The following is a 27,681-nucleotide window of genomic DNA, read 5'->3' as shown; positions in this document are numbered from 1 at the left end:
AAAAATATTCATGTGTTTAAAAGTAGACTAGATAAATGTAGATATGGAGATAGGCCAACACAAGCTTAGCTCAATTCCTGTATACTACAAATAGGTAAATACATCCCAAGATCGGCCGGGGGTTGCCAGGCAGTGCATAGTTACTCATAAATGTTTATACTTTTTTTATTTCTGACTTTATTTTTTGTGCTACATTGTTCATTTTTTTATTAAATTGTTGGCAATTGCATGTTCTGTAAGGATATATGCATATAAGATTGAATAGAATACCAGCATTATCAATGCTATAACAGAATGTACAGCATGCATAAATGTTTATACTCTTTCTTGATTTTTGATGTTATTTTTTGTGCTGTTTTATTCATTTTAGTCTATCTTTGTTTACAAGTCTGTTTTCTACTATCATATATGTATAAAATAATGAGCAAGCAACCAACATCACTACAATACAGTAGAACCTCTCTCATTCGGACTATATGGGAGGAAGGGTTGTCCGAATTAGCAGATTGTCCGGACCATCAGGGTAATCTCCAGTTCATACCAAACTCTATCTACATATGGTATGTTTGTTAATTATTAACATATGTGGCATATGTCAACCCTACGTAACTGCATAAGATGAAAGGATACCAGTACTAAAATAAGAAAACTAATCATGTACGATAGTTTTGTATTGCATAATTTACAGGTAAGACCATGACAAGAAACTAGCCTACATTTTAAATTGTGGTAAGTGTAGGCAAAAAAAAAAATTAATTAATTAACTGTAATATTTGGAATAAAAATAAAACTTATGTAGGCAAAAAATACATTATCATCTTTGGCATATTGATAACACCCATATTGGCAAGAAGCTAATGTTTGATGTACAAGTAAAGCACATTTAAGTACAAAAAATAACCTACAGTAATCACTAAACACTGCAGAATATTCTGACCCATTTTTGTGTAAGCAAACTCCTCCTTATAACACCTTTATTCATTGCAGAAGCTACACTTGCATTAAGGGGCATGGTAAGGAGGATTAACTTTTGAAATACGGCGTAAAAATATAAATGGTTGGTGAACTAGTTGATGGAACGAATGCTAGCGTGTGTTTAAACAGGCGCCCATGTTGCGACCTAGCGTGATCCGAGACTAAACGAATGACGATCGCTTTCCGCGTCGATACTGAAAATGACTTTAGAATTACTTTCAACATATTTTTGGAGCTTATTATTTTTAAATTTTGTCCGGATTAACAGAAGTCCGGATTAAAGGGGTCCGGATTAAAGAGGTTCTACTGTATTACTAAACCCGTATAAACGATGAGAGAAAACGTAGGCAGTTTGTGTAAATGTATATACTGTACTCTTTATTTTGTGTGAATGTATATACAGTAACCCCTCCAATATCCGAATCAATAGAGCCATCGGTAGGTTCGGATATTGGTTTCGTCCGGATATTGGGCCCCAGCTTATGGACTTGTACTTATGGACCCTAACTCAGAGAAACATCTATACAACTCCCTCCGGACATGCATAGCACCTATTTAACACCCAAATCACACCAATAAGGCACATAAATGACTGAAATAAATGCAAAAGAAACATAAAATGTGGGTTTAGAAGTATGTTCATACATTAATAAACATTCTGGTACTTATGGACTCTAACCGAACCGAACTCTGAAAAACACATTCCTACTGCACATGCATGAGGTAAGTTTAGTATGGAAAGAAGTACAGTATGACACATTCTGGTAAGTATAGTATGGAAAAAAGTACAATATGAAACATTCTGGTAAATATAGTATGGAAAATAGTACAACATGAAACATTCTGGCTACTTACAGCAAGTCCGTGGCCACCTCGATGAATAACCGCCTCCTCTCGGACTCTGACAGTAAGAACGATTTCCTGAAGCACTTGCACTACACTCTTCCTGAAGTCTTGCACTGAACTTAGTCACTAACACACAGAAGTCCGTTCTTTTCACAGTGTTCACTTTAGTCCAAATAATGTTCCATTTACTTTAAGTGTTGCACATTAACTTTTCCCAAGTTTTTTTAATTTTCCAAAGCCAAAACAAAGAAGGTTAGTTACGTTAAATTTCTTTTCTACTGAGTCTTTTCTCCCAACTTGAAAACCTTAACACAACACACCGTTTTTTTCACTGCACAACACTCAAAATTCCCGTGTGGTCTAGTGGAGAAGTTCTTGCTGTTTATTCATTGTCAGAGTCCGAGAGTATCACTGGCAGGCGACCAAGGGGTGCATCGGTGGGTCGTGGTGATGGCGTACCGACTACAGAAGACTCTGAAGATAGCCGCAAACTCACATCGAGCGGTGACTCCACTGTAGCTGATGTGCTGGGCTGTGGCTCGGAGCATGAGGGCCTGTCTTGGGGAGGCAACGGAGTGGAACCAGGGCTTGGCACAGCGGGGGTCACGGGCCTGAAAAAACTGTCAATCGTTGACTGACGCAAGGACCGACGATTCTGGCGATTGATGATGCGCTGCCGGAAAGCACGCACTTCCTCCACGAGTCCCAAGGGCCCCATCTCCCTGTCGCAGTCCGGGTGTTCCAGGTAGTCTAGGACGAACTCTAGATGTTCCCGGAGTGCGCTCAGCTTGGGGATGGCTGGAGTAGTGTCCTGCTGAGAGGAGTCCGCATCATCATCGCCTTCGTCGTCGGAATCTTCAAGTTCGGGACTGACACCAGCAACCGAAGACGCGATCTCGATATCAGACAACGTATGATACCCAGGATCGCCCTCATCGTCGTCCAACCACTCATGAACATCGTCCACATCAACATCGTCGCTGTGCGTACGTAGCCATGCATGGAAGTCATCCACGTCAAACCCTAGGAAATCGTACTCCACATCTGTTCCGAGAAGCAGACGAGACCAACCATTTTCACGAGTTTTCACAGGGACTTCCTTCCATGCACTAGCCCAGTTGCACAGCGCAGACTTGATGTTGTAGCGGCGAAGGTTTTCCAAAGTCCGCTTGCCTCGAGTGTCACGTCCTTCCCTGCGCTCGTCCTCGTACTCGAGGACAACCATCACCTTGTCCAGGAACTTCCGACGGTACAGGCGCTTTGTTGCCACGATCACTTCTTGGTCCATTGGTTGAATGAGAGCAGTCGTATTAGGTGGCAGAAACATGCACCTAATACGGCCATTTTCAGCAACCAAGTCCTTGTCGCACGGGTGGGCAGGTGCATTGTCGAGGAGAAGGAGAGCCTTTACCTGGTTGCGAGGAATTCCCAGTGTCTTCGTCTGGTACTGGATGACTTCCTTGACGAAGTGACGGTGAAACCAGTCTTTGAAAATCACAGCTGTGAACCATGCTTTCAAAGAATGGTACCATACGACAGGAAGGACATCCATCACCCCACGAAGGCACCGAGGCTGCTTTGCACGGCCAACAATAACGGGCTTAAGCCGGTGCATGCCGTTAGCATTGGCACAACACAAAGCAGATATCCGTTCCTTAGAAAGCTTGCGGCCAGGTACACGCTTCTCCGTCTCATCGGCTAGAGTGTTCGTTGGCACCGAGCGATAGAATAGGCCAGTTTCGTCAGCGTTATAGACTTGACCGAGAGTGAGGCCCTCCCTGTCGATCAAGCCTTTCACCTTGTGCCGAAACTCGTCCACTCCATCCTCGTTAGCGTCCAATGCTTCGCCATGTGCTTTACGGTTAGTAAGGCCATGTCGTAACTTGAACGCGAAGAGCCAACCCTCGGATGCCTTGAAGTCAAGGGCGTCGTGAAGCCTTGCAAACTTCTCAGCAGCAGCCTTCAGCTCCGTTCCACGTACCATCACACCAGCTGCACGTTGCTGTTGATACCAAATCAACGTGGAGCGGTCGATCTCTGCATACTTGGGGGTAAACTTAACCTTCCTCTCCACGTTGCGTTTGCTTCTCGACGAGAAGTCAGCCGTGTACTGCATGAGCTTGTCTCGGGAACGCTTGATATCGAACAAAGTTGACCGGGCCAGGTTGAACTCGTGGAGAATGCGTGAAGAAGACCAACCCGCATCAACCTTCTCCAATATCTCCCGTTTCTTCTCCAGAGTCAACACCACTCTCTTCCTTTTCTCAGGAGGCGGGGCCATCATCACACACACTAAGAGTAGGGCAGAGAGCAGCAGGAGGCCTTGCAGCAAGTACGGCACCACCACAAAAGCGAGCACGTGGGCAGCCATGGCGAACAGCGTAGGTCTAGTCGCGGTGAGAGACAGGCGGGAAGTGGGGAGGATGCAGCGGCACTCTATCGGACGTCGGAGGAATGACGAACCAAAACAATGCTCTCACGCGGCGCGCAGCAAGTTCAAATTACGGACGGCAAAAAATCGATTTTTATTTTTTTATTTTTTTGGATTTTCGGACCATTTTGGGAATGTTTGATCCCAGGACGATAAGGTTCGGTTAGTGGGGATGTTCGGTTATTGGGCGTCCGGATATTAGAGTGATTACTGTACTCTTTATTTATTATCAACATTTTTTGTGCTCTTTTATTCATTTTAGTCTCTCTTTGCTTGCATGTGTTTGTTCTGCAATAATATATGTATAAAATAATAATCAGACAACCATCATCCAGGCCTATAACTTCCAACAGATTTTTGGGGGGACAAGACAGAATGTATATACCTCCATACTACAAACTTAAAATTAAACCAAAACTCTTAAGTTTGCAGACCATCCAATATTTTTCAGTTTTATGCTACCTAAAAGTTGATGCTTAAAGAGGCATGTATGTTTAGTGATGAAGTTGGGTGTTTAAGTAAAAGGCTTCAGTTTCTTCCAATCTGGACTTTCAACTCAAACTGCGACTAAGTTTAATAATTTGGCCATGTTACATATTTGTCGCATTATACTGCACCCTTATCGAGACTGTTCCAACATGCCTGCGGTAGGATTATGGTTGAAATATACCGGCCTTCCTTTAATCTTTTGAAAATACAGAACAAAAAAACAAGTACTATTATGATTTAGTTTATAATCAATATGGATTACATTTAGAAATATTCGATTAGACACACTTAAAATTGTTTGAAATTTCAACAAAATCACTCTAACTTTTTCTTTCTTTTTATTTTCAATTTTAGGCTTTTAAGCCCAAAGTTGTTGTTTTCATATTAAAGGTCACTCATCTTCTGTACTATTACATGTATTTGCCACACACACACACACACACACACACACACAAGAGTAGCATTTCATTATATGGATGAGGAAATGATGAAAAAATTGATAGTGGCCATGATCTGCCCCAGGTTAGAATATGCGGTGGTAGTGTGGTCCCCACACAAAAAGAAAGATATAAACAAGATTGAGAGAATACAAAGAACAGCAACCAAGATGGTCCCCAGTCTGACATACCTGTCATACAGAGAGAGGCTGGAAAAACTGGATTTGCCTTCGTTAGAGGAAAGGAGAAAGAGGGGAGACATGATTGCGGTGTTCAGGACCATGGTGGGAGTAGATAAAATTGACAAAGAAGATCTGTTTGTATGGGATAAGAGAGCAACAAGAGGACATGGAATGAAATTGAAAAAGTCAAGCTGCTTGAAGGGTATCAAGAAATAGAGCTTTCCTTACAGAAGTATAGACTTATGGAATAGCCTGGACAAAGAGATCGTCCAGTCTAAAAACTTAAACGAGTTTAAAGTTAAATTCGACTTATTGAGAAACAGCGACGGAAACCCACGAGCATAGTACATTCCGTGTATATCACAATTAGGTATATTAGGTAAATACTTAAATATTTGGAACGACTTAGACAAAGAGGTGGTGCATGAGAAAAACATTCATGTGTGTAAAGGTAGACTTGATAAATGTGGATATGGAGACAGGACAACACGAGCATTGCTCAATTCCTGTATACTACAAATAGGTAAATACAAATAGGTAAATACACACACACACACAGGTCGCCGACGTAAACGGAGCTCTTTGAGGATCGTGGGGAATTAATCGCCGAACCAGTGGTGAAAAGGAACCCAGCCTATTTTGATTATGAAAATGAATTCGTGAATGGCAGTCCCGTCTGTAATAGTGAAAAAAGTGCAGATTTTGGTCCAACAAGAGTACAAAATGCAGTGAAAGTGTAAAGTTTTCGTAAGTTGCATTACTGTATGGCGAAAAAGGTAGCTCTTTGTTTACACTCGATGGCGGAGAATTTGAGGGCTTTACCAACAAGGATAAGGGCAAAGGAAGTGTTATACTGAATCTAACATGAGTTGCAGGAGTGGAGAAAATGGCAGAGAGGAATGTCCAGGCATTAAAGAAGGTATTGTTAATAATTAGAGAGTTACAGGAACGGACCTTAGAACAGGGTAAAGAGATTAAGATACTTCAGGACAAGTTGGATAATGTCTGTTCACACAGTGCTGACCAAGAAAGGCAAGTTACGGAATAAAAATTGAGTCATGAATCTGCCTCTAATGAAATAAAACAGCTCAAGGAGGTAAATAAGAGGTTGGAAGAAGAAAGGAACAGGATGAAAAGTAAACTAGATGAGCACGAATCAAAGTCAAGGATGCATGATGAACATATTAAGGAAATCAAGGAGCAGCACAAAGGGTGGGAGAAAATCCGGGAGGAAGGAAATATAAATTTGAAGGAGATTATAGAACAACAAAGCAGGGAAAAGGTGGAAAAGGAAGTGATTAGGGTACTAAAAAGTAGAGACTCTTTAGTGAGGGATGTAGCAGACAAGAAAAGATGCGTGATAATTTCAGGACTAAAAGAAAAACGGATGACAGTAAGGTCAGAAAGGGGAAGAGAAGAACTGAATAAGGCAAAAGAGATAGTATCAGTAGTTATGGAGTGTAACAGTGAAGCGCAAGAAGAGACTGAAGAAGTGTTTAGGCTAAGAAAGTATGAGGAAGGACGGGCGTGGCCACTGAAAGTTTAAGTCTCAGGTAGTAGTAAATGAAATTATAAACAGAACATGGAAATTATCAGAAAAGGAAGAGCTGAAGAATGTTTGGATAGGGAGAGACACAAATGAGGAAGAAAGAGCTAAGATAAAGAGACTAGTAAAGGAAGTGAAGGCAAAAAATGAGCAGAGAACGGAGGAAGAGAAGACAGTGTTTTATTGGAGAGTTATGGATCAGATATTGAGGAAGTGGTACCGACAGAGAGAGGGAGAGAAGTGGAAATAAAGAATAATGAAAAAAGTTGGAAAGTGGCATATACTAATGTTGACGGTTTAATATCGGCAAGGTTAGAAATCAACGATTACTTGAGGGTTCACGAACCAGATATCATGTGATTTATAGAGACCAAGTTAAGAGAGGATACTGACATCCATATGGGAGATGGCAAATACAGACTGTGGAGAAGAGACAGAAAAGAAAAACAGGAGGAGAAGTGATGATAGCAGTGAAGAACAACATCAGTGTGGAAAATGTGGAACTGGGAAAGGGTAAGGCTGAAGCGATAAATATGAAACTAGAAACCGGAGAGAATGGCAAGAGAGACATTGCAGTGGTATACGTTCCCCCTAAGACAAGGGCATGGAAGGATGATGAATATCAGGAGATGTTGTCAGATATGGTTATCTGTCTCAAGAAAGTGATTGAGAAAAGCAATAACATAATTATGATGGGGGATTTCAACTGTAAAGAGGTGAACTGGGAGGAATGGGACTCGGGAAGCAATGAAGATTAATGGGGCACTATATTGTTAAATATTGCAATGAGTAATGTAATGATCCAATGGGTCAAAGAGGAGACTAGATTCAGAGGAGATGACACGCCAGCAAGATTAGACGTACTACAGTACTAACTAAAGAACCTGATGTAGTTGAAAATTTAAAATATCAGTGTCCTATAGGAAAAAGTGGTCATTGAGTTCCAGATGATAAAAGGGAACGTGGTGCCAAGAGATGAGTTTTATAGACAGGGAAAATACAACTATGGGAAAGGAAACTTTACAGGATTGAGGAAATTTTTCAAAAATGTGGATTGGAGAAAATTCAGAGAAACAAGAGAGATGCAGAGGAAGTGGGATATCTTTCTAGATCTCAATAATTTGGGAGTGGAGAAACATGTTCCAAGAGTAAGTGGAAAAGAAAACAGGAAAAAGGATTGGTTCAACAGAAGGTGCATGATAGCAGAAAAAAGAAAGGGACATGGCATGGAACAATAGGAGAAAGATAGATAATAGTAAATCAAAGGAAGAATATAAAAGAACTAAAAATGAATATACAAGAATATGCAGAGAGGAAGAAAGAAACTTTGAAAAGGTACTGTATAATTGACAAATGTAAGGAAGAACCCAAATTGTTTTATAGATTTGTTAATGGCAAATTAAAACAAAAGGAATGAATTACCGAACTTAAAGTAGAAGGAGAGGTCTATAGAGACTCGGGCTTGCAAGCTGAAATAATGAACGGTTTTCACTAAAGAAAGGGACTTTGTGGAGGGGGAGGGTGTGACTAGAAATGCAGTGATAAAAGACACAAAAGTGGAAGTGGAGGAAGTGTGTAAATTACTGGAAACTCAAGATGTAAGGAAAGCCCCAAGACCATATTGAATCTCTACCTGGGTACTGAAAGAATGCATAGAACAACTGGCATATAAGATTCATGATTTAATTGTGTGTTCTCTTGAAGAAGGGAAAGTGCCTTGGGAATAGAAGAGGGCCAATGTGGTACCAATATATAAGAGAGGAAACAAGGAAGAGCCCCTGGATTATAGACCAGTGTCCCTGACCAGTATAGTTGCAAAATTGTGCCAGAGAATCCTGAAAGATAGATGGATAAAATATCTGGAGGAGACAAACATATTGGCTCAGAGCCAGTTTGGATTCAGAAGTGTAAGGTCATGTGTTTCCAACTTGTTGAGCTTTTACTCAAGAGTGATTGACGTGTTACAGGAGAGAGACAGCTGCGTGGATTGTGTGTATCTAGTTCTGGAGAAAGGCATTGACAAGGTACCCCACAAGTGACTAATGTGGAAATTGGAACACATAGGAGGACTGAAGGGAAACGTCCTGGAGTGGATGAGAAACTTCTTGAGAGACAGACAAATAAGGACAGTAATAAAGGACAAGATGTCTGGATGGAGGGAAGTAACAAGTGGAGTCCCACAGGGCTTGGTGTTAGCACCAGTAATGTTCCTGATTTATGTAAATGATGTGGTACCTGGAGTGAACAGTTATGCAAGTCTGTTTGCAGATGAGGCGAAGATCTTGAGGAGAGTAGAAGCTGAGGAAGACTAAAATGCTGCAGGAAGACCTGAATAGGATCCAAGATTGGAGCCAGATTTGGGAAATGAAATTTAATGCAAAAGGAATTTAAGATATTGGAAATGGGTAAGAGTATCAAGAGGCCATCACTGAATTATATAATGGGTAATGAACCAATAAAAAAAGGGAGGGAAGAGAAAGATTTGGGAGTGCTGGTCCAGGATAGTTTGTCACCGGAAAAACACATTAACAAGATAGATAGAGAGACGTACAATCTGTCGACGAACATACGAGTGGCATTCCATTACATGGATGAGGAAATGATGAAAAAATTGAAAGTGGCCATGATCCGCCCCAGGTTGGAATATGCGGCAGTAGTGTGGTCCCCACACAAGAAGGAAGACATAAATAAGATCGAGAGAATACAAAGAACAGCAACCATGGCAGATCTCTCTTACAGAGAGAGAGGCAGGAAAAGCTGGGCCTGCCTACACTAAAAGAAAAGAGAGAAAGGGGTGACATGATTGCAGTGTTCAGGGCCATGATTAGACTAGATAAAATTGATAAAAATGGTCTGTTTGTATGAGATGGGAGAGTAACAAGAGGACATGGAATGAAACTGAAAAAGGCAAGATGTTTGAAGGATATCAAGAAATATAGCATTCCATATAGATGCATACACCTGTGGAACAGCCTGGACAGAGAGATCGTCCGGTCTAAAAACTTAAATGAGTTCAAAGCAAAATTTGACTTAATGAGAAAAAGAGACGGGACCCCAAAGTGTAGCTCATTTCTTTTATATCACAAGTAGGTAAATACACACACGCACACACACACACACACACACACACACACACACGAACGAACAGCCGGAGAGAGCAGACGTCCCAGCCATCGCTCCTAACCTTAAGTAGTTTCAGGAATTTTGTCTGTCCTGTCTCCTAAGGTCTTGCCTTAAATTTAAAATGAAAGTTAATAGACTAATAATAATAATAATAATAATAATAATCTGGCTTTTTGTTTCTCAAAAGCGCCAGTTCTTCCTTTTGGGAATTCACTAGCGCTCGTTATTTTTACAATTACAAGAATTGTGACATTTCTTGTATATAATACAAGCTACATCATATATACATGAAAGTGGCAAAAATTAAACCCTATAATCATCTGTCATAATACCTCTCTCCAGGTCGTAGCATTTTGAAAAAAGAAAGGCTTTCAGCTGTCTCTTAAAGGATTCAACAGTAGAGAGTTGTCTTATGGACAATGGCAATCTGTTATATAATCTAGGGGCTCTATATGCAAAAGAACGATCAGAAAAAGATGACTGGTGAATGGCTCCTGGCTCATCAAGACGCAAGGAATCATCTTCACTGCGTAACATCACACCCGGGCGTGTCGGTGGGAGTTTTAACAATTCACCAAACTTAAGAACCTTGAATGTAATAAGACACAGTTTAAATTCAATTCTAGCCTTTACTGGTAACCAATGCAACTCAGTCAGAAACGGGGTAGTTGAGGTTCTCGGGGGGAGACCAAAGATAAGCCGTGCTGCCCTGTTCAACACAGACTGAAATTTTGTTAGTATATTATCTGGAAGACCAACCCACAGTGAATTACAATAATCAACACGAGACAAGACCACTGCATGGACCAATGTTAGGAGGCACTGTCTATTCAGGAATCTTCTCACAGAATACAGATTTCTGATATGCAAGTTACACCCTCTTACAACCTGATTAATGTGTTCTTTGTAATTTAACTTAGAATTAAAATAAACACCCAAATTTCGAACAGAACTGACTGGATGCAGCTGTGACATGCCAATGTTCAAAGCCAGGGCATTGTCAGTGTCATCACCCCTTCTGTTTCCTCTGATGATGATGATCTCAGTTTTACCATCATTCAGCTTAAGTTTCCTCTTAACCATCCAAATCTTAATATCAGACATTAGAGATTCAAACTTTATCTTAGTATCGTTGATATCTGACATCTTAACATAGAGCTGGGTGTCATCAGCATAAAAATGATAGGACACATCATGAGCATCAAGTAAAGACGATGAACTACTTGTGTAGATAGTAAATAGAATTGGACCCGAAACTGATCCTTGAGGGACTCCAAATAGAAGAGGAGCAGAATCAGAGCTAGCGTAATCAACAACCACTCTCTGAGATCTGTCCGACAGATACGACTTAAGGAGCAAAAGGGCACTATCACGAACGCCATAAAAATACAGATCATCCAACAATAGTTTATGATCTACTGTATCAAAAGCTGCAGAGAGATCCAAAAGAACTAGGAGAGAGGACATCCCACTACAAGTGTTTGCCACCAAGTCGCTCTGAATCCTTGTTAGTGCAGTTTCAGTCGAATGGTATTTTCTGTATGCTGATTGAACAACAGGAACAACCCTGTTGTGTTCCAGTAGTGGTAAGAGTTGGTCAAGTATGGCCCGCTCAATAATCTTGGATAAAAAAGACAGGTTAGAGACGGGACGATAATTTGTCATGCTCTCGACGTCAAGGCCAGGTTTCTTAATTAGGGGCCTAAGCAAAGCACGTTTCTCAGACTGCACAAAATTACTTTCTAAGAAGCATTTATTTATTATGTTGCAGATAAAGTCTGCAGCATGCTCATACACATCAGGCAGTTGTGACATGTTACATGGATCGAGTGAGCAAAATGTTTTATTAAGTTCTCTGATGTAACATTTGACTTTGTTTACATCCAGTGGATGAAATGTTGAAAGCAAATGATCCCCGGTGCACCGTGGCTGGAAGTCAACTGAGTACACTTCACTAGGAGAACTGCTGTCTAAATCACTTCTTATGCGAGATATCTTACTTGTAAAAAATGAAGCAAAATCAGAAGCCAATTGGGCATCAGATAAAGAAGTTGGTTTAACAGTTACATTCCTCCGACCAACCAAATTGTTCACAACTGCAGACAATTTTTTTTGATCACCACCACATGAATCAACTTTATTTTGATAATACCTAGTCTTTTGGGCTTTTACAGTGTGAATGACTGCTCTTCTCGCAAAAACATAACGCAAACGAGTTACTTCGGTCCGCTGCAAGCGCCACACGTTCTGCCTTTCTACGTTGTCTACGCAAAGAATTAATGGATGGACCATACCACGGAGAATTATCACGTACAGTGATTGTTTTTACTACCTCAGGACAATAATGGTCAAAAATTGACCTGAGCTCGTTGTTGTAAATATCAACCAATTCACCAGAAGAAAGACTTGAAGAATCGATGGAGTTTAAACGTTGATCAATTTCAAAACACGTCAACTGGCGGTCAACATTGTTGTAATTTCTGAACCTGATGACCTTTTTATATGAAGGGGATTTTGGGACATCAAAACTAAGAGTGATCAGAGCATGATCAGAGATGAGGAGGTCAAATGAGTCAACCTCCACATCTGATACGTGCCTGCAACCAACAGGGGACAAGATCAAGTCAAGGACATGTCCTGAGACATGAGTTGGATTACTCACATGATTGAAAAAATTGTTCTGGGTGATCAACTCAAGGAATTCTGAAGAAAATGGTTTTGACTCTGGACTGTCAACCCAATAATTGAAATCACCACAAACAAGAAGTCCTCCAGGTTTAAGAGAAAACCCTTCAAAAAACTGCCCAAACTCCTCCATAAAACCTCGATCTCTGCCCGGATGACCTGGTCGATAGACAATTGCAATTCTAATGGTATTCTGATGGAAATTTATTAATACTTCCATAAATTCAAATGATGATGGGGTCAGGTCTGAGTCAATGAGAGAAACGTTTGCAAGTGCTGCAGAGTAGATGAGTGCTACGCCTCCTCCTGGATAGTCAGCAACAGGCCTGGGAATACTAATAATAGAATGTGTCTTAGGCAAGGCATTACGAATAATATCGATATCAGACTCATACAACCAGGTTTCAGTCAAGCACAATATGTCAAGCTCGTGCTGATTTAGGGTTTCATTAATATAGTCTGTCTTATTACGGATGGAACGAATATTTAAAAGACCTATCCTTAACTGGTTCAAGAAGGACGTAGTCAGTTTTTTTAATGTAAAGAATTATTGGCTATAGTATACATGAATGTTTGTAGTTTTTTCAGTAACAGCTGTTTTGGTACTTTACATTAAACATGGCCGAAAATATAAACAATGAGGGAATGGAATTTCAAGGATTTGATGCTAATACCAATGTCATGGACCTGGTTAAAACATTAATTATGAGGATTAGTGAACTCGAAAAGAAAGTAGAGAATCTAGTGATAAAGGATGTGTCAGTAAATACGGAAACCACCATACAGAGTCTGATCCAGTCCACTGAAACAGCCAATGAAGAGATTAGGAATTTGAAGCGGGAAAATGTTGAACTGAGGAGGAAACTAGAAGAGAGTACTAATAAAACGGAGAAGGTGAGTAATGTATTAGAAGAACATAAGGCAAAGTGGGCACACGTAGAAGAAGAACAGAAAGAAGTGGTCAGCTTAATAGAGATCATCCAGGAAGAAAGGGAAATGAACAAGAAAGAAATGGAAGAAAATGTAGTGAAAATACTGAAGAAAAAAGAGAAAATAGTGAGAGAAACTGTAGAAAAGAACAGATGTGTGGTAGTACTGTATTTGGAAACAGGGAAGAGGAAGAAAAGGTTAGGTTCGTAAGACTCGAGAGAGACTCGAACATGGTGAGAGGAATATTAGGCAAGATTGACCCCGAAGGAGACAAGTGGGTAAAAGAAATTGAGGAAGTAAGGAGGATAGGGCCTTACAAGAAAGGGGAAACAAGACCAATGAGAGTCAAGTTTACATCAGAAAGTGTAATAAATGAGATACTTAAAGTGACCTGGAAATTAAGCAAAGAGGCGGGGATGGAAAATATTATAATAAGAAAAGATCTGAATGAAGAAGAAAGAGAAGTTTCAAAATCATTAAAGGAAGAAGTAAAGGAAAAAAATGATAAGAGGACCGAGGAAGAATGTAATACTTTTTTTTGGAGAGTATTGGATATGAAAATAAGGAAATGGTACTTAAGGAAATAGAAGTGAAGGAAACTAAGGGGGATGGTTGTGAAAGATCAGAAGTTGAGGAAGTGGTACAGACAGAGAGTAGGAGAGAAGAGGGTATTAATAATGTCAAAAATAATTTGAAGGTGATATATACTAATGTTGATGGTTTCATATCGACAAGGATCGAAATTAATGATTTCTTGAGAGAACATGAACCTGATGTCATGTGCTTTGTAGAGACCAAATTAAGAGAAGATATTGATGTTCATTTGGGAGATGGTAAATACAAACTGTGGAGAAAAGACGGAAAAGTAAAAAAGGGAGGAGGAGTGATGATAGCAGTGAAGAACAACATAAATGTAGATACTGTGGAAATGGGAGAAGGCAGGGCTGAAGTGATATATATGAAATTAGAAACTGGAGAGAATGTTAAGAGAGATATGGCGGTAGTGTATGTTCCCCCAAAGACGAGAGCATGGAAGGATGACGAATACCATGAGATGTTGTCAGATATGGCTAGCCACTTGCAAAAAATAATTGAGAAAAGCAATAATATAATTTTGGTGGGTGACTTTAATTGTAAAGAGGTGAACTGGGAGGAATGGGACTCGGGAGGCGGCGAGGATTCGTGGGGCACTATGTTATTAAATATAATAATGAATAATGTGATGACGCAATGGGTCAAAGAAGAGACACGGTTTCAAGGTGAGGACACACCAGCAAGGTTAGATTTACTGTTCACCAAAGAACCCGATGTAATAGAATCATTGGAATATCTCTGTCCTTCGGGAAAAAGTGATCACGTGGTCATTGAGTTCCAGATATTAATAGGAAACGTCGAGCCAAGAGACGAACTTCATAGACAGGGAAGATACAACTTTGGGAAAGCAAATTTTACAGCATTGAGAAACTTTTTTGAAAACGCAGATTGGAGAAAATTCAGAGAAACAAGAGAGATACAGAGGAAATGGGATATCTTTCTAGACCTCTATAATTTGGGAGTGGAAAAATTTGTACCAAGAGTAAGAGGGAAAGAAAACAGGAAAAAGGAGTGGTTTATTAGAAGGTGTATGATAGCAAAAAAAGAGAAAGATAAGGCGTGGAACAATTGGAGAAAGAGAGTTAACGAAAGAACAAAGGAAGAATATAAATGAACAATAAATGAATACACAAGAATACGTAGAGAAGAAGAAAGGAATTTTGAAAAAGGTATAATTGACAAATGCAAGGATGAACCCAAACTGTTTTATAGATTTGTTAATGGCAAACTGAAACAAAAGGAAGGAATCACCAAGCTGTAAGTTGAAGGAGAGGTCTTTAAGGATGCGGCAATGCAAGCAGAAATAATGAACAAATGTTTCCAGTCAGTTTTCACTAAAGAAAAGGAGCTTGTGGAAGGGGAGGGAGTGATTAGAAATGTTCCGGTGATGAAAGATATAAAAGTGGAGGTACAGGAAGTGTATAAATTACTGGAAACTCAAGATGTAAGGAAAGCCCCAGGACCTGATGGAATTTCTAATTGGGTACTGAAGGAGTGCAGAGAACAACTGGCTGATAAAATTCACAGCTTAATTGTATGCTCACTGGAAGAGGGGAAAGTGCCAAAAGAATGGAAGAGGGCAAATGTGGTACCAATTTACAAGGGAGGAAACAGGGAAGAACCCCTGAATTATAGACCAGTGTCTCTAACCAGCATGGTTGCAAAATTGTGTGAGAGAATCCTGAAAGACAGATGGATAAAATATCTGGAAGAGATGAATATTTTGGCTGAATGTCAGTTTGGATTCAGAAGTGGAAGGTCATGTGTTTCAAACTTGTTGAGCTTTTACTCAAGAGCGATTGATGTGGTACAGGAGAGAGATGGTTGGTTGGATTGTGTGTACTTAGACTTAGAGAAGGCCTTTGACAAGGTACCTCATAAGAGACTAATGTGGAAACTAGAATATATAGGAGGACTAAAGGGGAAACTTCTGGAATGGATGAGAGACTTTTTGAGAGACAGACAAATGAGGACAGTAATAAAGGAAAAGATGTCTGGATGGAGGGAAGTAACAAGTGGAGTCCCTCAAGGCTCAGTGCTGGCGCCAGTAATGTTCCTGATTTACATAAATGATATGGTAGATGGAGTGAACAGTTATGCAAGTCTGTTTGCTGATGATGTAAAGATCTTGAGGAAGATAGAGGTTGAGGAGGATTGTAAAATACTGCAGGAGGATTTGGATAGGATACACAGTTGGAGCCGGACGTGGGAAATGAAATTTAATGTAAAGAAATGTAAAATATTGGAAATGGGTAAAAGTACCAGGAGACCATCACTGAATTATTTATTGGGTAATGAATTAATCACAAAAAGGAGAGAAGAGAAAGATTTGGGAGTGCTGGTCCAAGATAGTTTGTCACCAGAAAAGCACATTAACAAGATAGTTGGAGAGACTTATAAACTCTTGACTAACATAAGAGTAGCATTTCATTATATGGATGAGGAAATGATGAAAAAATTGATAGTGGCCATGGTCCGCCCCAGGTTAGAATATGCAGCGGTAGTGTGGTTCCCACACAAAAAGAAAGATATAAACAAGAATGAGAGAATACAAAGAACAGCAACCAAGATGGTCCCCAGTCTGACAGACCTGTCATACAGAGAGAGGCTGGAAAAACTGGATTTGCCTTCGTTAGAGGAAAGGAGAAAGAGGGGAGACATGATTGCAGTGTTCAGGACCATGGTGGGAGTAGATAAAATTGACAAAGAAGATCTGTTTGTATGGGATAAGAGAGCAACAAGAGGACATGGAATGAAATTGAAAAAGTCAAGCTGCTTGAAGGATATCAAGAAATGTAGCTTTCCTTACAGAAGTATAGACTTATGGAATAGCCTGGACAAAGAGATCATCCAGTCTAAAAACTTAAACGAGTTTAAAGTTAAATTCGACTTATTGAGAAACAGCGACGGAAACCCACGAGCATAGTACATTCCGTGTATATCACAATTAGGTATATTAGGTAAATACATTCAGCAAATATATCAACGCACGAACCAAAAATGTGAAGTTAATATGACCTGTTATAGAATTTTCCATAAAATTGTTTTTGTGGGTGTACTGAACGGCTTGTTTTGCTCAGTTATGGCGACCCACTACTCACCGACCACCCCCACTGAGTTTACTGAATTATTGAGTCATTATAGTCATGAACTGCTCGGAGCATGGTGAGGAGTTGGTCAGTGAGCGTGACCAGTACACAATCACTCCTTGCACTTGGGACAATAAAGGACCACCCTGAAATGTGGACTTTTGTCAGAAGTCACAATGCCACAGATGTCACAAGCCATGAGGGAGCATGCCATTGGCATGCTCAATGCTGGAATGTCTGTGACAGCGGTATCCGGACAGTTGAATGTGCATCATTCAACCATCAGTCGCCTTAGAAGTCGGTTCCGAGAAACTGGCAGCACTGTGAACCGCCCACATTCCCGCCGACCACATGTGACCACTCCGGCACAAGATTGGCACATGCGACTCCAGCACCTGCGTGATTGCCTGCGCCTAGCCACCCGGACTGCAGATGAGACGGTCGGAATCCACAACAGGCAGATCTCGGCTCAGACGGTCAGAAATCGTCTGAGGGAGGCAGGTCTCCGTGCCCGTCGACCGCACCGGGGTTTGAACCTGATCCCCGTGGCAGAACCGACTCGACTGGGCTAACTGTCACCTTCAGTGGAGACTTGCGCAGTGGAGGATGATGCTGTTCAGCGATGAATCACGCTATCAACTTTACCACGCCGATGGTAGGCAACGCGTATGGCGGCGTGTGGGCGAGCGTTATGCTGATGTCTATGTCGTGCGTCGGGTGGCACATAGTGGTGCGAGTGTGATGGTCTGGGCAGGCGTTTGCCATGGACAGCATATCCAGCTGCATTTCGTTGAGGGTAACCTGAATGCGCAGCGGTACCGCGACGAGATCCTGAGGCCCATTGTCGTGCCATTTGTCCGCCTCCATCACGTGACATTCCAGCACGATAATGCCCGACCTCACACTGCCAGGATCTGCACGGAGTTCCTGGATGACGAGGATGTTCCTGTCCTGAATTGGCCGGCATATTCTCCTGATATGTCGCCAATAGAACATGTTTGGGATGTTCTGGATCAGCGTGTGAGGCAGCGTGTTCCAGTGCCAGAAATCGTGCGCCAGCTCCGAGTTGCACTGCAGGAGGAGTGGGCAAACATTCCACAGGCCACCATTGACAATCTGGTGAACTCTATGCGCCGGAGGTGTACCGCTTTGCACGATGCCAATGGTGGATACACTCGGTACTGAGAGCTGTGAACTCAGACTGCTGACCCCTTGTCTCTTTAGGCTGTGATAAGTTGTGATATGTTCACAGAAATTCGTTAATAATGTTAATGTGATTTCAGTACTATGTCTAGAATAAAATAAAAATTAATGTGCGGATTTATTTTCCGTTGAATCAATAAATAAAACAAAATAACTTCTTCGTGCGTTTATAATTTTGTTGAGTATACTTAAATATTTGGAACGACTTAGACAAAGAGGTGGTGCATGAGAAAAACATTCATGTGTGTAAAGGTAGACTTGATAAATGTGGATATGGAGACAGGACAACACGAGCATTGCTCAATTCCTGTATACAACAAATAGGTAAATACAAATAGGTAAATACAGACACACACACGAACAGCCGGAGAGAGCAGACGTCCCAGCCATCGCTGCTAACCTTAAGTAGTTTCAGGAATTTTGTCTGTCCTGTCTCCTAAGGTCTTGTTTTAAATTCAAAATAATGAAAGTTAATAGACTACCAAAAATGTAAAGATTTATTGACTAGATGGTACATGAATGTTTGTAGTTTTTTTTCGGTAACAGCTGTTTTGGTATTTAACCAACATCAAACATGGCCGAAAATATTAACAATGGTGGGTCTAGAATTTCAAAGATTTGATGCTAATACCAATGTCATGGACCTGGTTAAAACATTAATTATGAGGATTAGTGAACTCGAAAAGAAAGTAGAGAATCTAGTGATAACGGATGTGTCAGTAAATACGGAAACTACCATACAGAGTCTGATCCAGTCCATTGAAACAGCCAATGAAGAGATCAGGAATTTGAAGCGGGAAAATGTTGAACTGAGGAGGAAACTAGAAGAGAGTACTAATAAAACGGAGAAGGTGAGTAATGTATTAGAAGAACATAAGGCAAAGTGGGCACACATAGAAGAAGAACAGAAAGAAGTGGTCAGCTTAAGAGAGATCATCCAGGAAGAAAGGGAAATGAACAAGAAAGAAATGGAAGAAAATATAGTGAAAATACTGAAGAAAAAAGAGAAAATAGTGAGAGAAACTGTAGAAAGGAACAGATGTGTGGTAGTATTTGGAAACAGGGAAGAGGAAGAAAAGGTTAGGTTCGTAAGACTCGAGAGAGACACGAATCTGGTGAGAGGAATATTAGGCAAGATTGACCCCGAAGGAGACAAGTGGGTAAAAGAAATTGAGGAAGTATGGAGGATAGGGCCTTACAAGAAAGGGGAAACAAGACCAATGAGAGTCAAGTTTACATCAGAAAGTGTAATAAATGAGATACTTAAAGTGACCTGGAAATTAAGCAAAGAGGCGGGGATGGAAAATATTATAATAAGAAAAGATCTGAATGAAGAAGAAAGAGGAGTTTTAAAATCATTAAAGGAAGAAGTAAAGGAAAAAAATGATAAGAGGACTGAGGAAGAATGTAATATTTTTTTTTGGAGAGTATTGGATATGTAAGTAAGGAAATGGTATTTAAGGAAATAGAAGTGAAGGAAACTAAGGGGGATGGTTGTGAAAGATCAGAAGTTGAGGAAGTGGTACGGACAGAGAGTAGGAGAGAAGAGGGTATTAATAATGTCAAAAATAATTTGAAGGTGATATATACTAATGTTGATGGTTTCATATCGACAAGGATCGAAATTAATGATTTCTTGAGAGAACATGAACCTGATGTCATGTGCTTTGTAGAGACCAAATTAAGAGAAGATATTGATGTTCATTTGGGAGATGGTAAATACAAACTGTGGAGAAAAGACAGAAAAGAAAAAAAGGGAGGAGGAGTGATGATAGCAGTGAAGAACAACATAAATGTAGATACTGTGGAAATGGGAGAAGGCAGGGCTGAAGTGATATATATGAAATTAGAAACTGGAGAGAATGTTAAGAGAGATACGGCGGTAGTGTATGTTCCCCCAAAGACGAGAGCATGGAAGGATGACGAATACCATGAGATGTTGCCAGATATGGCTAGCTACTTGCAAAAAATAATTGAGAAAAGCAATAATATAATTTTGGTGGGTGACTTTAATTGTAAAGAGGTGAACTGGGAGGAATGGGACTCAGGAGGCGGCGAGGATTCGTGGGGCACTATGTTATTAAATATAATAATGAATAATGTGATGACGCAATGGGTCAAAGAAGAGACACAGTTTCGAGGTGAGGACACACCAGCAAGGTTAGATTTACTGTTCACCAAAGAACCTGATGTAATAGAATCATTGGAATATCTCTGTCCTTTGGGAAAAAGTGATCACGTGGTCATTGAATTCCAGATGTTAATAGGAAACGTCGAGCCAAGAGACTAACTTCATAGACAGAGAAGATACAACTTTGGGAAAGCAAATTTTACAGGATTGAGAAACTTTTTTGAAAATGCGGATTGGAGAAAATTCAGAGAAACAAGAGAGATACAGAGGAAGTGGGGTATCTTTCCAGACCTCTATAATTTTTGAGTGGAAAAATTTGTACCAAGAGTAAGAGGGAAAGAAAACAGGAAAAAGGAGTGGTTTAATAGAAGGTGTATGATAGCAAAAAAAAGAGAGAGATAAGGCGTGGAACAATTGGAGAAAGAGAGGTAACGACAGAACAAAGGAAGAATATAAAAGAACAAGAAATGAATACACAAGAATACGTAGAGAAGAAGAAAGGAATTTTGAAAAAGATATAATTGACAAATGCAAGGATGAACCCAAACTGTTTTATAGATTTGTTAATGGCAAACTGAAACAAAAGGAAGGAATCACCAAACTGAAAGTAGAAGAAGAGGTCTTTAAGGATGCGGCAATGCAAGCAGAAATAATGAACAAACGTTTCCAGTCAGTTTTCACTAAAGAAAAGGAGCTTGTGGAAGGGGAGGGAGTGATTAGAAATATTCCGGTGATGAAAGGTATAAAAGTGGAGGTACAGGAAGTGTATAAATAATTACTGGAAACTCAAGATGTATGGAAAGCCCCAGGACCTGATGGAATTTCTAATTGGGTACTGAAAGAATGCAGAGAACAACTGGCGGATAAAATTCACAGCTTAATTGTATGCTCACTGGAAGAGGGGAAAGTGCCAAAAGAATGGAAGAGGGCAAATGTGGTACCAGTTTACAAGGGAGGAAACAGGGAAGAACCCCTGAATTATAGACCAGTGTCTCTAACCAGCATGGTCGCAAAATTGTGTGAGAGAATCCTGAAAGACAGATGGATAAAATATCTGGAAGAGATGAATATTTTGGTTGAATGTCAGTGTGGATTCAGAAGTGGAAGGTCATGTGTTTCAAACTTGTTGAGCTTTTACTCAAGAGCGATTGATGTGGTACAGGAGAGAGATGGTTGGGTGGATTGTGTGTACTTAGACTTAGAGAAAGCCTTTGACAAGGTACCTCATAAGAGACTAATGTGGAAACTAGAATATATAGGAGGACTAAAGGGGAAACTTCTGGAATGGATGAGAGACTTTTTGAGAGACAGACAAATGAGGACAGTAATAAAGGAAAAGATGTCTGGATGGAGGGAAGTAACAAGTGGAGTCCCTCAAGGCTCAGTGGTGGCGCCAGTAATATTCCTGATTTACGTAAATGATATGGTAGATGGAGTGAACAGTTATGCAAGTCTGTTTGCTGATGATGTAAAGATCTTGAGGAAGATAGAGGTTGAGGAGGATTGTAAAATACAGCAGGAGGATTTGGATAGGATACACAATTGGAGCCAGACGTGGGAAATGAAATTTAATGTAAAGATATGTAAAATATTGGACATGGGTAAAAGTACCAGGAGGCCATCACCGAATTATTTGTTGGGTAATGAATTAATCACAAAAAGGAGAGAAGAGAAAGATTTGGGAGTGCTGGTCCAAGATAGTTTATCACCAGAAAAGCACATTAACAAGATAGTTGGACAGACTTATAAACTCTTAACTAACATAAGAGTAGCATTTCATTATATGGATGAGGAAATGATGAAAAAATTGATAGTGGCCATGATCCCCCCCAGGTTAGAATATGCAGCGGTAGTGTGGTCCCCACACAAAAAGAAAGATGTAAACAAGATTGAGAGAATACAAAGAACAGCAACCAAGATGGTCCCCAGTCTGACAGACCTGTCATACAGAGAGAGGCTGGGAAAAACTGGATTTGCCTTCGTTAGAGGAAAGGAGAAAGAGGGGAGACATGATTGCGGTGTTCAGGACCATGGTGGGAGTAGATAAAATTGACAAAGAAGATCTGTTTGTTTGGGATAAGAGAGCGACAAGAGGACACGGAATGAAATTGAAAAAGTCAAGCTGGTTGAAGGATGTCAAGAAATATAGCTTTCCTTACAGAAGTATACACTTATGGAATAGCCTGGACAAAGAGATCGTCCAGTCTAAAAACTTAAACGAGTGTAAAGCTAAATTCGACTCATTGAGAAACAGCGACGGAAACCCACGAGCATAGTACATTCCGTGTATATCACAATTAGGTATATTAGGTAAATACTTAAATATTTGGAACAACTTAGACAAAGAGGTGGTGCATGAGAAAAACATTCATGTGTGTAAAGGTAGACTTGATAAATGTGGATATGGAGACAGGACAACACGAGCATTGCTCAATTCCTGTATACAACAAATAGGTTAATACAGACACACACACGAACAGCCGGAAAGAGCAGACGTCCCAGCCATCGCTGCTAACCTTAAGTAGTTTCAGGAATTTTGTCTGTCCTGTCTCCTAAGGTCTTGTTTTAAATTCAAAATAATGAAAGTTAATAGACTACCAAAAATGTAAAGATTTATTGACTAGATGATACATGAATGTTTGTAGTTTTTTTTCGGTAACAGCTGTTTTGGTATTTAACCAACATCAAACATGGCCGAAAATATTAACAATCGTGGGTCTAGAATTTCAAAGATTTGATGCTAATACCAATGTCATGGACCTGGTTAAAACATTAATTATGAAGATTAGTGAACTCGAAAAGAAAGTAGAGAATCTAGTGATAACGGATGTGTCAGTAAATACGGAAACTACCATACAGAGTCTGATCCAGTCCATTGAAACAGCCAATGAAGAGATCAGGAATTTCAAGCGGGAAAATGTTGAACTGAGGAGGAAACTAGAAGAGAGTACTAATAAAACGGAGAACTTGAGTAATGTATTAGAAGAACATAGGGCAAAGTGGGCACACATAGAAGAAGAACAGAAAGAAGTGGTCAGCTTAAGAGAGATCATCCAGGAAGAAAGGGAAATGAACAAGAAAGAAATGGAAGAAAATGTAGTGAAAATACTGAAGAAAAAAGAGAAATTAGTGAGAGAAACTGTGGAAAGGAACAGATGAGTGGTAGTATTTGGAAACTGGGAAGAGGAAGAAAAGGTTAGGTTCGTAAGACTCGAGAGAGACACGAATCTGGTGAGAGGAATATTAGGCAAGATTGACCCCGAAGGAGACAAGTGGGTAAAAGAAATTGAGGAAGTATGGAGGATAGGGCCTTACAAGAAAGGGGAAACAAGACCAATGAGAGTCAAGTTTACATCAGAAAGTGTAATAAATGAGATACTTAAAGTGACCTGGAAATTAAGCAAAGAGGCGGGGATGGAAAATATTATAATAAGAAAAGATCTGAATGAAGAAGAAAGAGTAGTTTTAAAATCATTAAAGGAAGAAGTAAAGGAAAAAAATGATAAGAGGACCGAGGAAGAATGTAATATTTTTTTTTGGAGAGTATTGGATATGAAAGTAAGGAAATGGTATTTAAGGAAATAGAAGTGAAGGAAACTAAGGGGGATGGTTGTGAAAGATCAGAAGTTGAGGAAGTGGTACGGACAGAGAGTAGGAGAGAAGAGGGTATTAATAATGTCAAAAATAATTTGAAGGTGATATATACTAATGTTGATGGTTTCATATCGACAAGGATCGAAATTAATGATTTCTTGAGAGAACATGAACCTGATGTCATGTGCTTTGTAGAGACCAAATTAAGAGAAGATATTGATGTTCATTTGGGAGATGGTAAATACAAACTGTGGAGAAAAGACAGAAAAGAAAAAAAGGGAGGAGGAGTGATGATAGCAGTGAAGAACAACATAAACGTAGATACTGTGGAAATGGGAGAAGGCAGGGCTGAAGTGATATATATGAAATTAGAAACTGGAGAGAATGTTAAGAGAGATACGGCGGTAGTGTATGTTCCCCCAAAGACGAGAGCATGGAAGGATGACGAATACCATGAGATGTTGTCAGATATGGCTAGCTACTTGCAAAAAATAATTGAGAAAAGCAATAATTTAATTTTGGTGGGTGACTTTAATTGTAAAGAGGTGAACTGGGAGGAATGGGACTCAGGAGGCGGCGAGGATTCGTGGGGCACTATGTTATTAAATATAATAATGAATAATGTGATGACGCAATAGGTCAAAGAAGAGACACAGTTTCGAGGTGAGGACACACCAGCAAGGTTAGATTTACTGTTCACCAAAGAACCTGATGTAATAGAATCATTGGAATATCTCTGTCCTTTGGGAAAAAGTGATCACGTGGTCATTGAATTCCAGATGTTAATAGGAAACGTCGAGCCAAGAGACTAACTTCATAGACAGGGAAGATACAACTTTGGGAAAGCAAATTTTACAGGATTGAGAAACTTTTTTGAAAATGCGGATTGGAGAAAATTCAGAGAAACAAGAGAGATACAGAGGAAGTGGGGTATCTTTCGAGGCCTCTATAATTTTTGAGTGGAAAAATTTGTACCAAGAGTAAGAGGGAAAGAAAACAGGAAAAAGGAGTGGTTTAATAGAAGGTGTATGATAGCAAAAAAAAGAGAGAGATAAGGCGTGGAACAATTGGAGAAAGAGAGGTAACGACAGAACAAAGGAAGAATATAAAAGAACAAGAAATGAATACACAAGAATACATAGAGAAGAAGAAAGGAATTTTGAAAAAGGTATAATTGACAAATGCAAGGATGAACCCAAACTGTTTTATAGATTTGTTAATGGCAAACTGAAACAAAAGGAAGGAATCACCAAACTGAAAGTAGAAGGAGAGGTCTTTAAGGATGTGGCAATGCAAGCAGAAATAATGAACAAACGTTTCCAGTCAGTTTTCACTAAAGAAAAGGAGCTTGTGGAAGGGGAGGGAGTGATTAGAAATGTTCCGGTGATGAAAAATATAAAAGTGGAGGTACAGGAAGTGTATAAATAATTACTGGAAACTCAGGATGTATGGAAAGTCCCAGGACCTGATGTAATTTCTAATTGGGTACTGAAAGAATACAGAGAACAACTGGCGGATAAAATTCACAGCTTAATTGTATGCTCACTGGAAGAGGGGAAAGTGCCAAAAGAATGGAAGAGGGCAAATGTGGTACCAGTTTACAAGGGAGGAAACATGGAAGAGCCCCTGAATTATAGACCAGTGTCTCTAAACAGCATGGTCGCAAAATTGTGTGAGAGAATCCTGAAAGACAGATGGATAAAATATCTGGAAGAGATGAATATTTTGGTTGAATGTCAGTGTGGATTCAGAAGTGGAAGGTCATGTGTTTCTAACTTGTTGAGCTTTTACTCAAGAGCGATTCATGTGGTACAGGAGAGAGATGGTTGGGTGGATTGTGTGTACTTAGACTTAGAGAAGGCCTTTGACAAGGTACCTCATAAGAGATTAATGTGGAAACTAGAATATATAGGAGGACTAAAGGGGAAACTTCTGGAATGGATGAGAGACTTTTTGAGAGACAGACAATGAGGACAGTAATAAAGAAAAAGATGTCTGGATGGAGGGAAGTAACAAGTGGAGTCCCTCAAGGCTCAGTGTTGGCGCCAGTAATGTTCCTGATTTACGTAAATGATATGGTAGATGAAGAAAGTTAAATCGGGGAAAGCCCCAGGAATTGATGGAGTGTGTGGTGAAATGCTGAAGCATGGGGGAGAGATAGTAGTAGAATGGATGTGGAAGATATGCAGATTGGCCTGGGAGGAAGGTAGAGTCCCGGAGGATTGGAAGTCAGGTATAATTATTCCCTTGTACAAAGGAAAAGGGGAAAAAGAAGTGTGTGGTAATCATAGGGGCATTTGTCTTCTTAGTATAATAGGAAAAGTGTATTGTAGGATACTTATAGACAGAGTTAGAGAAAGAACAGAGAAATTAGTTGGAGAAGAACAGGGAGGTTTTAGGAAGGGAAGAGGTTGTGTAGATCAGATATTCATTCTTAGATCTTTAGTGGAAAAGTTTCTAGAGAAGGGAAAGAAGTTGTATGCGGCTTTCATGGATTTTTAGAAAGCATATGACAGGGTGGATAGACAAGGATTGTGGAAAGTGTTAAGAATATATGGAGTAGACGGGAAGTTGTTGAATGCTGTGAAGACTATGTACGATGGTGTGAAGGCTGCAGTGCGTGTGGATGGTGAACTAAGTGAATTTTTCTCTTTGAAAGTTGGTTTGAAACAAGGATGTGTCATGTCTCCATGGTTGTTCAATCTGTACATGGATGGGGTAATAAAAGAGGTACAAGGTAGGGTAGTGGATGTTGGAGTGTCCCTGGTGAGAGAGGATAGTGTTTGGAAACTCCCTGTACTGTTGTTTGCAGATGATACTGTGTTGTTGAGTGAAGACGAAGGGGAGCTGCAAGGCTTGGTGGATGAGTTTGAGAGAGTGTGTAAGAAACGGAACCTAAAGGTGAATGTAGGGAAGAGTAAAGTGATGGTCTTTGACAGAGGTGAAGTTAGTGAATGTACAGCGAGGTTAGATGGTGAGGAATTGGAAAATGTGAGTACGTTTAAGTATTTGGGTAGTGTGATGAGTAAGGATGGAGGTTTGGAGGGTGAAGTGCTTGAAAGGGTACAGCAGGGAAGAAAGGTTGCTGGTTCCTTGAGAGCAGTGATAAGAAACAGGGAAGTGAGCATGGAAGTGAAAAAGTTTCTACATGACAGTATTCTGATACCAACTCTAACGTACGGAAGTGAAGCTTGGACATTGTTAGAAGGACACAAGGCAAGAGTGAGAGCAGTGGAAATGAGTTATTTAAGAGGAGCCTGTGGAGTCACGTGGAGAGACAGGCTGACGAATGAGGATAAAAAGGAGCGTTGTGGTGTGGATGTGGATGTGATAGGAAGCGTTAGGAGGAACACACTGAGGTGGTTTGGCCATGTGGAGAGGATGGAGGGCGAAAGACTGACGAAGAGAGTGTATGTGAGTGAGGTG

The 27,681-nt window shown here is 40.2% G+C and overlaps 1 protein-coding gene across 1 annotated transcript in view; it reads left to right on the top strand.

The window, feature by feature from the left end:
* Positions 1 to 27,681, top strand: part of LOC145396870 (zinc finger protein ubi-d4 B-like) — a 636,773-nt gene that overhangs the window by 333,307 nt on the left and 275,785 nt on the right. Inside the window, exon 11 of the mRNA XM_080270158.1 lies at positions 3,463 to 3,471. Coding sequence (XP_080126284.1) covers positions 3,463 to 3,471 — 9 coding nt within the window. The remainder of the gene's footprint in view (positions 1 to 3,462; positions 3,472 to 27,681) is intronic.

This window comes from Coenobita brevimanus, chromosome 39, assembly GCF_032717465.1.
Source record: "Coenobita brevimanus isolate Jiangsu-jjx chromosome 39, ASM3271746v2, whole genome shotgun sequence".
Lineage (NCBI taxonomy): Eukaryota > Metazoa > Arthropoda > Malacostraca > Decapoda > Coenobitidae > Coenobita > Coenobita brevimanus.
This window is presented reverse-complemented; position numbering and strand designations above follow the sequence as displayed.